We start from the raw sequence: 14,946 nt of genomic DNA on the forward strand, positions 1-14,946 counted from the left end.
GTGGGTTGCAGAGGCAAGTGAGGAAAAGAAATTGAAGCCTAGAACAAAGGAGAATTTGGTATAGCTTGATACAGACAGGGTGGGTGCCCACCTGGGGCTTTTTCAGAGAAGGATCATTATAGGTCTGGGGTGCAGAGACAGTTGACCAGAGGGCAGGCTGAGAGCTCACTCAGACTGGGCTTCCTTTGGTCCCATAGGAACAGGGGCTGACTTTTAAGCCTGGCCCTTCCCTTTGTCTTGAGACAGCAGCTGTCAAGCCTAACGTCTCTGGGAAGGAGCAATCCCAGTCTAACCCAAATGGCCTGACAGCCTTTCCCTCAGGCTCAACTGCTTGCAGACCCAAATTCCTCAGAGCTCTTTCTCTCTTACCTCAGTTTTCCATCCACGCACCTTGAGATATGAACAAGCAGCAGACTCTAGGTCCATAAGTGAGAACAAATAACTATAGTTTTGCTGTGAAGAAGCAACTCCAACAAGAGCCCTGACCTGTCCAAACCCATCTCCCTGACAATTCAGCCCACAAAACTCAACCACCCAGTCAAAGAGAGACTCGGCTCTTTATGTGCCAACAGTATTAAGTGCTAGAGACTGTGGAAGTCATAAAGGGAAATTAACCGAACACCAGAGTTGCCATTACTCATTCGGGAGCAATCTCTCTCTCCCAAAGTGAGGATACAATTTGTACCCTCTGGGGATATTTTATACTAAAATCTTTATTCCCCGGGCTAGGGCCTCTATTCCCTTCAAATTCTAAGTGGTGCTGCTATTTCCTGCTAATGGCTTCTACCTTTTGAAGAAGGCACTTGGGAGGACTGAAGAGGCTGAGGTTAGAGGAAAGCCCTCGTAGTCTCCAGGACCTTGGTTCTTCCCAATTACTGCCAACTTCTCAAGGGACTGGTAGGCTTTTAAAAGTGCAGTGCCAAGGTTCAAGCCTTGTTTTACCCCAGGCCAAGAAAGATGAGGGTGCGTGGAAGGGACTGGACTAATTCTGAGGTAGGTGGACCTGGTGTTTAAAAGGGATTGGGGATTAACCTGTGATAGTGCTGGAGGTGTGAAGAGCAGCTTGCATGCTGTCTTTGGCCAAATCGCTCCTGGTTAAAGGCATAACCACAAACATAATTATTTCTCAGGCAGGAAATCTGAGTCATCCTTTGAAGATCCCACTATACTTTGTATATTAAAGGCTCTAAGCAGTTCTGCAGTAAGGAAACCAGTTTCACTTTATTTAACCCAGTCTTTTCCAAACTTATTTGAGCATAGGATCTTTATGCCCCAATGTATCTAACACTTCTGGAAACAGTGTTCTATGGAATACACTTTAGGACACCTCAACCTACAGGACCAAGTACATGAAGGACAAGCTCTCCGGGCTTGGCCCCTACTTAGTTCTGCCACTTTACTGTCCCCACCTCTAAGCATGCTGAAGTTCTTTTGGTTCGTGAAACATGACAGGCTTCCAGGCTTGTGCCTCCTGTTTCTTGGAATGCACACTTCCTCGCCCACTTGGCAAAGCCCTATGCACCCTCTAAGTCCCGACCTAAGCATACGCACATAATCTGGGAAACTTCCTTAACTCTCCCAGGCACAATAACCTGCTTTCTGTTTCCAGTGCACTTTATTCAAACTTCATTCACTGTATTAAAAGTAAATGATTTGACAGCTTTAGTATTATGCTGGTTCCTTCATTTAATGAGTTAAATAAACTTGAACATATGCTCACTTAAAACTATCCTCTCTCTTATAACTTAAGATAAATATACGATCCAGCTTTGTGAGCTAAAAGTATAAAATAAAACACGTTGAGAACAGGTAGGAGGTGTGAAGACCTCTGTGTTGAGACAGGAGATTTGGAAAAGACACACTCCACTCCCCAGTGCCAGATGGAATTGACTAGTGCCGGTTTACATGCTAGGTGCAGTCACCCAGTGATCCAGGGAGACAGTAACCTGTGTCTTGGGGGTAGAAGGCCACTAATGGCATTTCTTAATGTCCCTGTTGGTTAGGAAAAGACAGACAAGGAAGCAGAATCATAAAAAAGTCTCAGACAACGTCACGGCCCAGTTCCACCAAAACTTCTTTGGATTCCTTTTGAGTTGAGTTTCATGCAGCATTCCAGCCAATGTCATTTCTACCAGCTAAGACCATCCCCAATCTGCCCACTTCAGAAACCCTGAGTGTAGGGACTGCTGCTCAGAAAAGTGCTTTTGGCAGGAGGCAAAGTAGACAAAGACCCTGTTCATTAAAGACTGTGTAAGAGAACCAGGTTCTTTTTGACCTTATTTATCACCTCTTGACTGCTATGCTTCTAGCAGGAGGCAAGTATTTATTACTGAAAAATTATTATTATCTGTTTGTCATTTTCATAGGAGTGAGTAAACCTAAAAACACAGAAAAGGGAAGAAAAACCCAAACATCCCAGTGAATAGCTTCTTCGAAGTTTAAATGGACTTTATCCCCTGGCCACAACATGCCCTGCTCAGATTTACAGCGATCGAGCCTCAAAGACAAGACAGCAATAAATCCAATCCACATGACTCTTGTAAAAAAGCATCTATTTGGCTTTTAATACAAAATAACTGAGAAATACAGAAAGAAAATATCATACAAGCCAGTTATTGAATTAAAAAAAAGTCCCCAACAAACAAATTTCAGTCATATTCCCTGTCTTCAGCCTGGATTAGAAGACAGGAAACCACAAACCAATCAGTGTCTGTCCCTTTGAAGAAAACTTATTTAAAAAAAAAAAAAAAAAGGAAAAAAACCAAACAGTCCCTGAAATCTGGCAGGTGGTTTTAGAGGCCACTGGAAGCTTGCCTTAATCACCCTGGTGAAATGGAATACATGTGGTTGTTGGAATATGGCCACCGCCTCACTGCTTCTTGCTAGTAATGAGCTTCATCTGAAGGGAGGATGTGGGCCTGGGCACCATCTGATGCCGCTTATGCCGTCTGAGGTCTCAAGGTCAAGCAGCCCTGGAGTCTTCCACTCCATATCGTCACTGAATCTCCCCCATATACAGTCTCTTGTCACTGGACGCTGAGAGAACTGAAGTGAAAAGAAAAGAGAAGATAACTGGAAATAACGAAGGCTCAAGAAGACCTGGTGCTTAAGGGCTCTTGTGTCAAGAGCCAATTTTGTTATAAAGGAGCAACTGGATTCCCTCCTCAACACCATTCACAGGAAATTGTAGCCTGGCTTTTCAATCCAGGTCCTCTCAAAACCACGAGGGTGGACTGTGCTTTGGGAAATACATTATCAGGCTCTAAATCCTCATGTCCCCAGTCAGTCAAACCCTAAGAAAAAGACCTTCTCAGTCATTCTAGAAGAGAAGAACCAATGTCTCTGCCAGTCATTTTATAAATGTGCTTCTGCTTATTATACTTAGCCCTGGAGAAAGTTACATTTTCTCCTTAAATTCAAGGCCCATTATTTAGTTTAGGTGGCCAATAAAATGTAAGTTAAGTTGCAATTTATATCTGAATATTAAGAAATATCATTGTTTTTATCCAAATACATGGTTGAAACATAGACTTGAAGCAAGTAAACTCGAAAGAACTAGAAATAAAAATAAACTAACCAACCTCCCTATGAGACCGAGAAGAAAACGGAACACTGCTCTTACTCTCACCACTTAGAACAACAGTGGGACTGTCAACGATACTCATAAAGACTGTTTGGAAATTCACATAAAACAGACGTCCACCTTTGCCCCTGTATTCTCAGGGCCCCTTTAGGGAGATTCCCATGGTTCCCCGTCCCCCACAGTAAGGACAGACTTACTGATGGGCTCGTCAGGGTGGAAAGCCACTTCATTGATGGAGCCAGCATGGCCAGGCAGCTTATACAAAATCCTCCTGCTTGTGGTATCCCACACATACACAAACCTGCAAGGTATCATGAAGAGCAAGGGTAAGGTCTCTCAGAGCTGAGGGCAGGGCACAGGCATAGCTTTTTAAGGGAAATGGAAGCAATGATTTATTTATTCTCCCCATATCAAATGAACTGTGTTCTGGCTTTTAGAACCTAAGAACACAGATATATATATATATTTTTGTGTGTGTGAGGAACATCAGCCCTGAGCTAACATCCATGCCAATCCTCCTCTTTTTGTTGAGGAAGACTGGCCCTGAGCTAACATCCGTGCCCATCTTTCTCCACTTCATGTGGGACGCCGCCACAGCATGGCCTGACAAGTGGTGTGTCGGTGCGCGCCTGGGACCCAAACCTGGGCCGTCAGCAGCGGAGCGCGCACGCTTAACCGCTACGCCACAGGGCCGGCTCCAGAACACAGATTTTGAATGAGGCATGGACCCTGCCCTTGAGCAACTGAGTGGAGAAATAGAAATAGCTAAAAATATAAGCATTACTAGAATTTTCAAAATAAGCTTCTGAACTAGGAAAGAAAATGGAGAAGAAAGACAAACAGTTTTTCCTACGGACCTCACATAGAAATCTTCTTTGAAGAACATCTGATAAGGCTGTAGTTAACCTCATATGCATCCAGGAATGTCTTAAAGGTAACCTAACTCATGGCAGGTTGGGAGTCTAGGTTGTAGATCTACCTGAATCTCTTAGTATTGTACCCAAATCACAGAGCCCAGAGAAGGGACAGGAAATTTCTGCTATATAAACATAACTCAAACATAGATTTGACCCAAATCTTGCACTGAATTCGTGGGCACAAAGAATGCTGAATTCTAGCATGGGAAGGGGCCAAGAGAAACCAGCTAGTCTAAATTCATTTTACAGACAAGAAAACTAAAGTACAGTGACTCTTCCAAGGTGACACAGTTCATCAGTGGCTGAACTAAAATTAGACCTCTTTTTTTGCTGAGGAAGATTCACCCTGAGCTAACATCTGCTACCAATCTTCCTCTTTTTTTGCTTGAGGAAGATTCGCCCTGAGCTAACATCTGTGCCAGTCTTCCTCTATTTTGTATGGGGGTCGCCACCACAGCATGGCTGACAAGGGGTGTAGGTCTGCACCCGGGATCCAAACCCATGAGCCTGGGCTGCCGAAGCAGAGTGTGCCGAACTTAACCACTATGCTACGGGGCCGACCCCTAGAACTCTTAATATATTCCAGTATTCTCCTTTCTCTCACCACCCTCAAACACCCTGCTCCACTCTCAACCCTGCTTGGGTCATTTTAAGCTGAGGGGGAAAATAAAGAGAGATTATCTTCAAACAAACATGCAAAAATAATCTGTTGGTAAATTTAAAGGGTTAGTGGTTTTCAAGCAGGTTATAAAAATTATTTACATATTTGTTTTATTCAGTCAACACCTACAATGGCATACTCACTAGTACTTGATTATAAAATGCCTAGTTCTGATGCGACATTACACTCTTGGTTTAAAATTCAAATAAACAAGAGCTTCTTAATTACACTGTTTAGCTCTCAAGGGATAGGCTCCACAAGAACTAAATAAAAGTTCCAAGCAAGATGGAAGGAACCCCATTTGTCTACAGACTCTTCTGATGCTCACGCTCTCCCTACTGTCTTCTTTCCTGCCATGCACAAATAACTGTCCTCATTAATCCAGCTAAGAGCAGTGTGGCACAGTGAAAAAGTATATGAGCTCTAAAGTCAGAAAGACCAGGGTTCAAGTCTCAATTCAATTATATAATAGCTAAGTAACCTTAGATAATTATTTATTTCTAAGCTTCTCTGAGCTTCCCTTTCCTTAGTTGTAATGACAGAGATGATACTGATGTCACAGCTTGGTTGAGAGAAATAATGAGATAATCTAGGCAAAGTGCCTGGCACACAGAATTAATGATAGCTATTGTTATGACGAATGTTTATTATCAAAAGAGAATCACATGAAGTCAACAGGCTGACTAAATCACTCACTGCAGAGACTGGCCAGTCTTCCACAGTCCTTGACTGAAGGGTTTCAAGTCTGAACATGAGGAGGCAGGTGATTTGCAAGTAGAGTGGAGAAATTTGCCAAATCCAGGCCAAGCTGAAAAGCAGTTTTCTGAGACGGAACGATACATTTCCCAGGCATATAAAAGCCAGCAGAACCCCACATCTCCAAGGGTTTACTGCAAGGCCTTGCTCTCCACGGCTGCCAATCAGATGCTAAATTTAGCGGGGTTCCCTGTCTGCCCCTGACTCTGGCATGGCAACATTCGGCAGGAACCAGCTCCTTATGTAACAGAGCTGCTTGTTGAGTGGGGCTAATTGGCAAGGTGCCTGTGAAATCTGGCCAACCCCCAGCACGCAGACACACAGGCTTTCCCCCACACCAGAGCCATAATGCCACATGTAAGGTTTAAAGGAACAGTGGGGAGGAAAGAGGGAAGAGAGGACACTGAAAAGTCAGAAAGGGCCAAAGTCAGAAAGAAACTGCTCAGCAGAAAAGCTTATGCAAGTATCACTGAAAAGCTTTATTACATAGGAAAGATATACTATCTCTGCTGAAAATTATATAAAAACACTCAGAATACTCTGTCAGAATACAATATACCTTAGGTTGTGGACTTGTTTCCTAAGGTCTTTTTTAGTAAACTGACCACTGAAAATCTCTTAGATTCCCTCTTCAAGGCAGCTCTCTAAACCAACAGGACTCAAACCACCAATGTGGCACTGTTTCACCTGGACCCTTTTTTCTCCAGAAAATACTTGACTACTTGTCCATTTTCCCAGGCATTAAACTTGACAGGAAAAAAAGTGACCTCTGGAATCTTCAGTTACGTTCATTATTGTTCACAAATAGAAAGGTGTGGGGCAGACCAAAGTGAGGCTTCTCTACGGCCGTGCTGGGGCCCCAAACAGGAGAAAAGCCTGGAACATGCTGCAAGCCCCAGCTAGCCCAGGAAAGGCTTCACGTTTATAGAATGGTGCCAGTTTCAGTAGAGTGGCAGGAAAATCTCTAAAGGGGAAGAGGAAGGGGTTAAGCTAAGTAGGGTCTCCCAATGGGAGCTAAATGTACAGTTTGCCATCAGAGGGCCTCATCATTCTTTACCATTCCACAACAGCCTTGGCACCTGGACATCCCTATTCAACCTGTGACTCCCTCCCAAGTATAGCTCACTACAGACATACCAAATACAACAGCACCTGACAGAAGAATTCTCTCCCTGTTTATAATTCATCACATAATGCCAGAGCCAGTTTAAACTGACAGCTAAGAAAGCCTCACAGTCTCTTAATTCAGCTCACAGTTGGAAAATACCTAGCCCACATGCTGCCACACCCCTCATCTAACAATCATGGCACTTTTCCCCAGTGAACCCAGACCCAGCTATGAATCATCCTCAACAAGGTGGCCATTACCAAAAGCCGAGCTGATATGTTCAGCTCTTGGTAATGGGTAAAATTTGACTGCCATCCTTGAGCTAGGAATTCATTCATGTAATATTCACTAAGTGCTTACAGATCAAGCACTGCCCTTGGTTCAGAGATGACTAAGACTCATTTCCTGACCTCCTGAAGCAAATAATCTAGGGAGGGTGTGCCACTATGTCTGACTGTAAGATGTAATAGATGCTAATAAAGGTTAGATGTATAAAGTGTGACTACCGCACAGAGCAAAGAGCAATTAGTTATGCCCAAGAGGTAAGGGAGAGAGAGGGCCAGGGAAAGTTTACAGACATAACATAGAGGTGATTACTAGAGAGATACAGAGTTTGGATAATGGAGAAGAGGTGATATGAGAGAGAATCCTGGAGGCATAAGGGATGAAAGAACAGGGAAGACTTCCATGTGAACGAAGCATTATGTGATGGTGGGGGAGGTGAGGACACAATATGTGCGTGAATGAACTGAAGCATCGTAGAGGAATCTGATGAGGAAAACTGGAGCCAGCTGAACTTAATATGATGGCAAAAGGAATCCAACAGAATCAAAGAAACTGTCTACCCTCCAGGTCTAAAACATATCCAATGAGGGTGGAAATAATGTGTTTGGCTGACGTGATCTTTAATCCCTTCCTACTGCACAGGGCTTCATCTCTGAGTACAGTTATAAGTCTACGTCTGCTCTAGGTTGGTATCCGCACCTCATGTATTAAACATGAGAAGATATCTGCATAGCTACATCATTCTTTACCTCATGGCCAGTAATCCTTACCTGTCAGCTGAGCCAGCTGCTATCTTGCTTCCATCAGGTGACCAAGAACATCTCAGAAGATTCTATAGTGATAAATAAGCAGGAATGCAATGAATACAGTAATGTACCAAACCGCTCTTTATTAGACTATAGAATCAATGAGAGACTTCAAATTTCTGAAGTTGAGTTTTAATTATTCTCCCCAGAAAGATGGTCAGTAATTTTTTTTTTTTGTGAGGAAGATCAGCCCTGAGCTAACATCCATGCTAATCCCCCTCTTTTTGCTGAGGAAGACTGGCTCTGAGCTAACATCTATTGCCAATCCTCCCCCGCCCCCCGCAAAAAGCCCCAGTAGATAGTTGTATGTCATAGTTGCACATCCTTCTAGTTGCTGTATGTGGGACGTGGCCTCAGCATGGCTGGAGAAGTGGTGTGTCGGTGCGCGCCTGGGATCCGAACCCGGGCTGCCAGTAGCGGAGCGCACACACTTAACCACTAAGCCACGGGGCCAGCCTGATGGTCAGTAATTATATTATATTCTGTGGCCCAAGACAGCATACTTTATTTCATACCATATAAAAACCAAGTGTAGAAAATGCTTAATTTACAGTAAATTAGAGTGGACCTGGCAACAAAATTTTGTTCTGCTTACAAATGGAGGCTCACTTTGCTCCATTTATCCTGATCCTCATTAAAATTTTTTTGTTTATCTTGAAAGAAAATAAAAATAAAACCAAATCTAACAAAAAATAAGGTTTGATTTATAAAGTGACACTGAATCTCAATGGGCTCTCAAAAGAAAGGTATTAGTCTCTATTAACAAATTATCTGGGGGAAAATCTGCTTTCAAGAGCTAACCAGAAATGTGAGAGTTTAGAAAAACACTCGCTCTCTCACAACCTGGGCCATGGTGCTTACTGAAGGGACGGATGTATTCTCAGGGCTCTAACAGCAGGTCACTGGGAGGGTGGGGGTGGGGGGGGATCTGGGTAACAGTCATGGGAGCCTTGGTCCCATATGGAACACTGACCTAAGAGGGTCACAGTTCCCAAGGAATTAAAAGGATAGGACTGTCTTGTTGAAGTCAGAAGTCCTATATTTGAGGATTGGCCCCACTACTCTCTATCTATGTGACTGCATTCCTCCCTATGCCTCTATGAGTTTTATTTCTTTCTTTTTTTTTAATTTTATTTATTTATTTTTTCCCCCAAAGCCCCAGTAGATAGTTGTATGTCATAGCTGCACATCCTTCTAGTTGCTGTACGTGGGACGTGGCCTCAGCATGGCCGGAGAAGCAGTGCGTCGGTGCGCGCCCGGGATCCGAACCTGGGCCACCAGCAGTGGAGTGTGTGCACTTAACCGCTAAGCCACAGGGCTGGCCCTGTGAGTTTTATTTCTGGCAAGAACAGTTTTGATGGAGAACAGTGTTACTGGAATGGAGTCCCTTCTTAGTAGAGACAGTGCTCTGTATCCTTAGCACCATCTTTTTTTTTTTTAAATTGAGATATAATTGACATATAACATTGTATTAGTTTTAGGTGTACAATATAATGACTTGATATATGTAAATATTATACCTTAGCATCATCTTAAATGTTTCTTTGAATCAAATGGATGGTAAAACTCCTTTGCCATGCAGGACTCACCTTTTCAAAGTTGTGCACATTTCCTTGAAATATCTTCACACACCTCTCTTTGGGAGCAAATGGCCGGACATCCCAGACCCGTACTGCAAATTCAAACAAACAAAGCAAAACAGCATTCAGCCAGAGGCCTCTTGAGAATCCAGCTAAAACTGGTATTATATCAATGACAGACGCTGTTTCCTGGGTGGGGGAGGTCCAACATGGTATACTGCTACCTGGAAAGGTTCTTTTCTTTTTCTAACAGGAATGAAATGCATTCAAGTTCTATTAACAGGGACTAAAGGCACAGAGGAAAGCTGAGGGGGTAGGAAGGGGAAATGTCAAACACATTGCTGGGGATTTGCAACAGAAAATAGTTGGGGGGGGGCACGTCCCATGGCCTAGTGGTTAAGGTTGGTGCACTCTGCTCTGGTAGCCTGGGTTCAACCTACACCACTTGTTGGTGGCCATGCTGTGGCAGCGACCAACGTACAAAATAGAAGAAGACTGGTAAATATGTTAACTCAGGGCGAATCTTCCTCAGCCAAAGGAAAAAAAAGTTGGCTTTTTTTTTTGCAAATGATTTGCAAATCATTTTGCAAATGATTCCTCTGCCAATCCAAAGAGTCATACCTCACAAAGCTTTGATGTGACAATCTAAATACCACTGACTACTATGACAATCATTCTTTTATAAAAACCAAACTTAGGACTGACTTTTTCTTTTCTTTTTTTTTTTTTATAATTTTATTTATTTACTTTTTTCCCCCAAAGCCCCAGTAGATAGTTGTATGTCATAGCTGCGCATCCTTTTAGTTGCTGTATGTGGGACGCAGCCTCAGCATGGCCGGAGAAACGGTGCATCGGTGCGCGCCCGGGATCCGAACCCGGGCCACCAGCAGCGGAGCGCGCACACTTAACCGCTAAGCCACGGGGCCGGCCCAGGACTGACTTTTTCTAATTTTGCTCACCGGGGCACCTGACAGTCTAAACCCGTCAAATGTACCAAAAATCAGAAACGGTAACTCTGATTCTAACTCTAGCTCTGCTACCTAAGGTGGTATCAGGTAATCGTGAGGTTCTTTGTGTTCTGGTTTCCTGTATAAAATTTATGAGAATACCACTTGTTCCTCTCATTTTATAAGAGTATTTTAAGGATCAAATAAGATGATATATGTGAAAGAGCTCTAAAAGATCGGAGGCAACAAACAAAAATAAAGAATTTGTAATTTTATTATATAGCCCTAACAAGAAATTCTTCTTATTATTTTAAAACCATTTAGGGAATCTCATCTTTCCTTACTGTGAACAATGCTAGAATTAATTAATGGTAAATCCACTGAAATCAAGACAGTGTATAAACACCCATGGTAAATAGTGGCTATAGCCGTTGTTAACTAAAGCAACACCTATAGTGGAATTCGAGTGTGAAAAAAATAACTAATTCTTGAAGTCAGACAGGCGTAAAAAAGGTGAAGCTATGCATGAAAGTGTGCCGTTGAGCTGAGAATATAGTCAGAAGGTAAGAATGCTCATTCATTCAACAAATATGTATTGAGCACTCACTGAGTGCTAGGCACTGTTTTTGTTACAAAATATCAGTGAAAACATTTTAGTTCCTGACAAGCCTATTAACTCGTATTACCAGAGGGGCATTTCCAAACTCGCCCAATTTAGCATATAATCCAACAAGTTATCCTCCTTTTTTGCTACAGTAAACCCATTCTCCCACCCAACAACTCAAAAACAAGTAAAGAAAGAACAAGAGTGTGTGTTTGTGTAAATCCAGAATGTTGAGGTGTTTTAACGAGGACATTTTATCACACCAATGCTTTCGAGTGGGGAGGGAAGACATACTGGCAGAAGAGCACAACTGAGGTATCAATAGTGATCACTGGTCACCCAGGCTTGGTGCTCTCTGAAAATGCTCGAGAACTGCCTTGGATGGCTCTCACGACTCTCTCCTTTCTCAATACACAAATCACCAAGAATATCTTATACCCCGCCTGAAACCATAGCCTTGGATTCATAGCACGCAGAGCTGAAATGGGCCTTAAAAGTAAAGTCCAGTCCTCTTATCGGTGTAGAACCTGATGCCCAGAGAGGAGAAATGCTATGTGCAAAGTTGCTCAGGGATCAGACGGCAGATCTGGGACTAGAATCCTGGCCTCTTGACCATGTCTTCTGAAGCTTTTCTATGGCGATGTGTTCTCCTAACAGCCCTGGTGAAAACCTGCGAGCCATCCTGGACTCTTTCCTCGGACCCCTCATTTACCCCACACACATTTCCAGGACCGAATGCCCACTTTATTTAAGGTCCACAGTGACTGGGCACTGGGAGAGCTTTCCTTTCCAAAGTTACCTGTATTGTCCATTGCATTGGACAAGAGATAAGAGCCTTCAGAACTTAAACTCAGGCCAGTCACTGAATCTGCATGGCCTCTCATGGTATAGGTCAGCTTGTTTTGGCGCAGGTCCCAAACCTGCAAAACAAAAAGGTGCTCCGAGAAATCAAATTGTGAACAGCAAAGAAACAGAGTTACTAAAGAGCCAACTGCCTGCAGAAATCAGTATCCCTTCTTAATCTGGCTCTGGGCCAAGTAATACTTTACCACAAAATAGATGATTTTTATCAAAGAGGAAAAAACTCTTGTCTTTCTAAAAAGGGAATCGAAATTACTATGTTTGACTAGACAGATACAAACTAATCAATGTCAAATATTAAGGTAAAGTTCAACAAAAAATGACAGAATTTATGGAGGCTCTTTTCTTTTTTTGAGGAAGATTGGCCCTGTGCTAACATCTATTGCCAATCTTTCTCTTTTTCCTTTTTTCTCCCCAAAGCCCCAATACACAGTTGTAGAGTTGTAGCTCTTCTATATGGGACATCGCCTCAGCATGGCTTGATGAGCGGTGAGTAGGTCCACACCTGGGATCCAAACCTGCGAACCCCGGGCCGCTAAAGCGGAACGTGCAAATTTAACCACTGCGTCACTGGGCCAGCCCCTCTAGAGGTTATTTTCAAATCATAACAAAACGTATTAGGAATTAAAAAACTAAGTAGTGGGGCCAGTCCAGTGGCTTAGTGGTTAAGTTAGTGAGCTCCGCTTCGGCGGCCTGGGGTTTGTGGGTTTGGATCCCAGGCGCGGACCTATACCACTTGTCAGCCATGCTGAGGCAGTGTCCCATGTACAAAATAGTGGGAGGCTGGCAGAGATGTTAGCTCAGGGACAATCATCTTCGAGCAAAAAGGGGAAGATTGGCAACAGATGTTAGCTTAGGGCCAATCTTCCTCACCAAAAAAACAAACAAACCCTAAACCAAAAAACAACGAAGTAGCATTTAAAATGCTTAAACTATGATTCTTAGCAATTAAAAATAAACTATTAGGGGGGTGGCCCGGTGGTGTAGTGGTTAGGTTCATGCACTCCACGTTGGCGGCCCAGGGTTCACAAGTTGGGATCCAGGGCTCGCATCTATGTACCACTTATCAATCCATGCTGTGGCAGTGTGCCATATAAAGTAGAGGAAGATGGGGACGGATGTTAGCCCATGGCCAATCTTCCTCAGCAAAAAAAGAAGAGGACTGGCAACAGACGTTAGCTCAGGGCTAATCTTCCTCAAAAAAATAAAAAAATTATTAGAACTATATAAAAACAAGTAAATGTCATTTGAAAAAGGCATTATGATTTCATGTAAAATGTATATAACAAGGTAATATGCAAAAATACAAAGGCTTAAAAATTTTCCTTTAATGTCATAATATGTACATGCACGCATATATATACATACTATGGAAAAGCACATTTATTTAAACAAACATAGACTGCAGATTCACTGTTGCCTGGGTAGGAAAGGTAAGAGAAACAGTTCAGCTGAAAATAACCTAATGTCAGACAGGGAATACAAACAGTTTATCAAGTAATGGCTCATAAATACACTGTAACACTATGAGTTCTCATGCTAGAGATACTGCAGAAGAGTAGAAAGAGTGGAGATTTAGGCTCAGACTGAACCAGTCTTTGCCACTTAAGAGTTAGGTGTTATTGGGCCACTAACCCTCTCTGAGCCTGTTTCTGGTCTGTGAGATGCGGATAAGAACATTTACTTCTTATGGCTGTTGTGAGGATTACAAATAGAATGCTTAGCATACATATGCCTGGTACACAGCAGGCCTTCAACAACTGGTAGCTATTATTAAGTGACTCCTAAAAATAACTCTGAAGACCAAATTTAAAAACATTTATATAATAAGCTATTAAGTAAATAAGGAAAATACAAAACAGTATTTATATTTACAAAGACTGCAACTATGTAAAAAATATATAAAGCCAATAGAAATGCTCTGGAACGTCATATACAAAAAGAACAGCAATTTTGTTAAGGTCATTGGTATTATACAAAATTTCCTCCAAATCTGATGTAATATTGCCACGTAGGTTTTCTAAGTGAAAAAATTGTTTTGCTGTCCCTGTAAGCAAGGCACTTCTTTCATCTAGAAATGAGTTCAGTGTTGTATGTCAAAGCAATACATAAGGCAGGCAACTCCACTTTCCCCATCAATAACTCACTCATGTGTGGAACCCAACTCACTTTATATATAATCATTTTTGTGTCAGGATTTTGCTGCCTCAATAATCAGGAAGGCTTGAAATGGCTGACATTTTTTGTTCAAGCGGTTGTTCCTCCTCTTCAGAGAAGGCATTGTTGAAATCTTTAGCTTTGTAACAAGTAGGAGAGAATGCAATTTGCCAACCCTCACAGCACTTGGGTGCTATTTCCAGACTTTCCTCCTTGAGGCCTGCACACATTGTTTGTGTAGAGCCAAAATGTTCCCAAGATTTGCCACAAAAAGAGCGAGTAGGGCACTAATTTAAGCAAAACATTTTGCAAATGTCCTAATCAGCTGTTCAGTGAACATCTGGGCATCTGATTAGTGACAGGCACTGCTGGAGCTTCCAGTCTAGTAGGGAAAACAGACACGTAAACAAGTGACGAGAGGCCTGTACAAGGTGCAACAGCACAGACGGCAGAGGCATTAACTCTCCTGTGGTACAGGGATGGGAGCAAGAAAGGCAAAGTTTCACAGAGAATGAAGCACTTGGGCAGGGTATGGAAGAAGAAAGGTATTTTTTACTTCGACAAAGTGGAAGGGTATTCTCAGGTAGAAATAATATGTGAAAGCAGAGAGGCATTAAAAAATTGTTGGATTGTAGGGAATTAGGCAGAGAAAGGCAGCAGACAATGCTTGAGAGGTAGGCA

At 42.6% G+C, this 14,946-nt stretch overlaps 1 protein-coding gene across 1 annotated transcript in view; it reads right to left on the reverse strand.

Moving 5' to 3' along the window:
- Nucleotides 1–2,535: 2,535 nt before the first annotated feature.
- SNRNP40 (small nuclear ribonucleoprotein U5 subunit 40) overlaps nt 2,536–14,946 on the reverse strand; it is a 34,865-nt gene continuing 22,454 nt past the window's right edge. Inside the window, exons 6-10 of the mRNA XM_058553492.1 lie at nt 12,047–12,167; nt 9,706–9,788; nt 8,081–8,142; nt 3,781–3,884; nt 2,536–3,045 (exon numbers count right to left, since the gene is read on the reverse strand). Of these exons, the coding sequence (XP_058409475.1) occupies nt 2,996–3,045; nt 3,781–3,884; nt 8,081–8,142; nt 9,706–9,788; nt 12,047–12,167 (420 nt within the window). The 3' untranslated portion in view covers nt 2,536–2,995. The remainder of the gene's footprint in view (nt 3,046–3,780; nt 3,885–8,080; nt 8,143–9,705; nt 9,789–12,046; nt 12,168–14,946) is intronic.

The sequence above is a fragment of the Diceros bicornis genome, chromosome 13 (genome assembly GCF_020826845.1).
Source record: "Diceros bicornis minor isolate mBicDic1 chromosome 13, mDicBic1.mat.cur, whole genome shotgun sequence".
Taxonomy (NCBI): domain Eukaryota; kingdom Metazoa; phylum Chordata; class Mammalia; order Perissodactyla; family Rhinocerotidae; genus Diceros; species Diceros bicornis.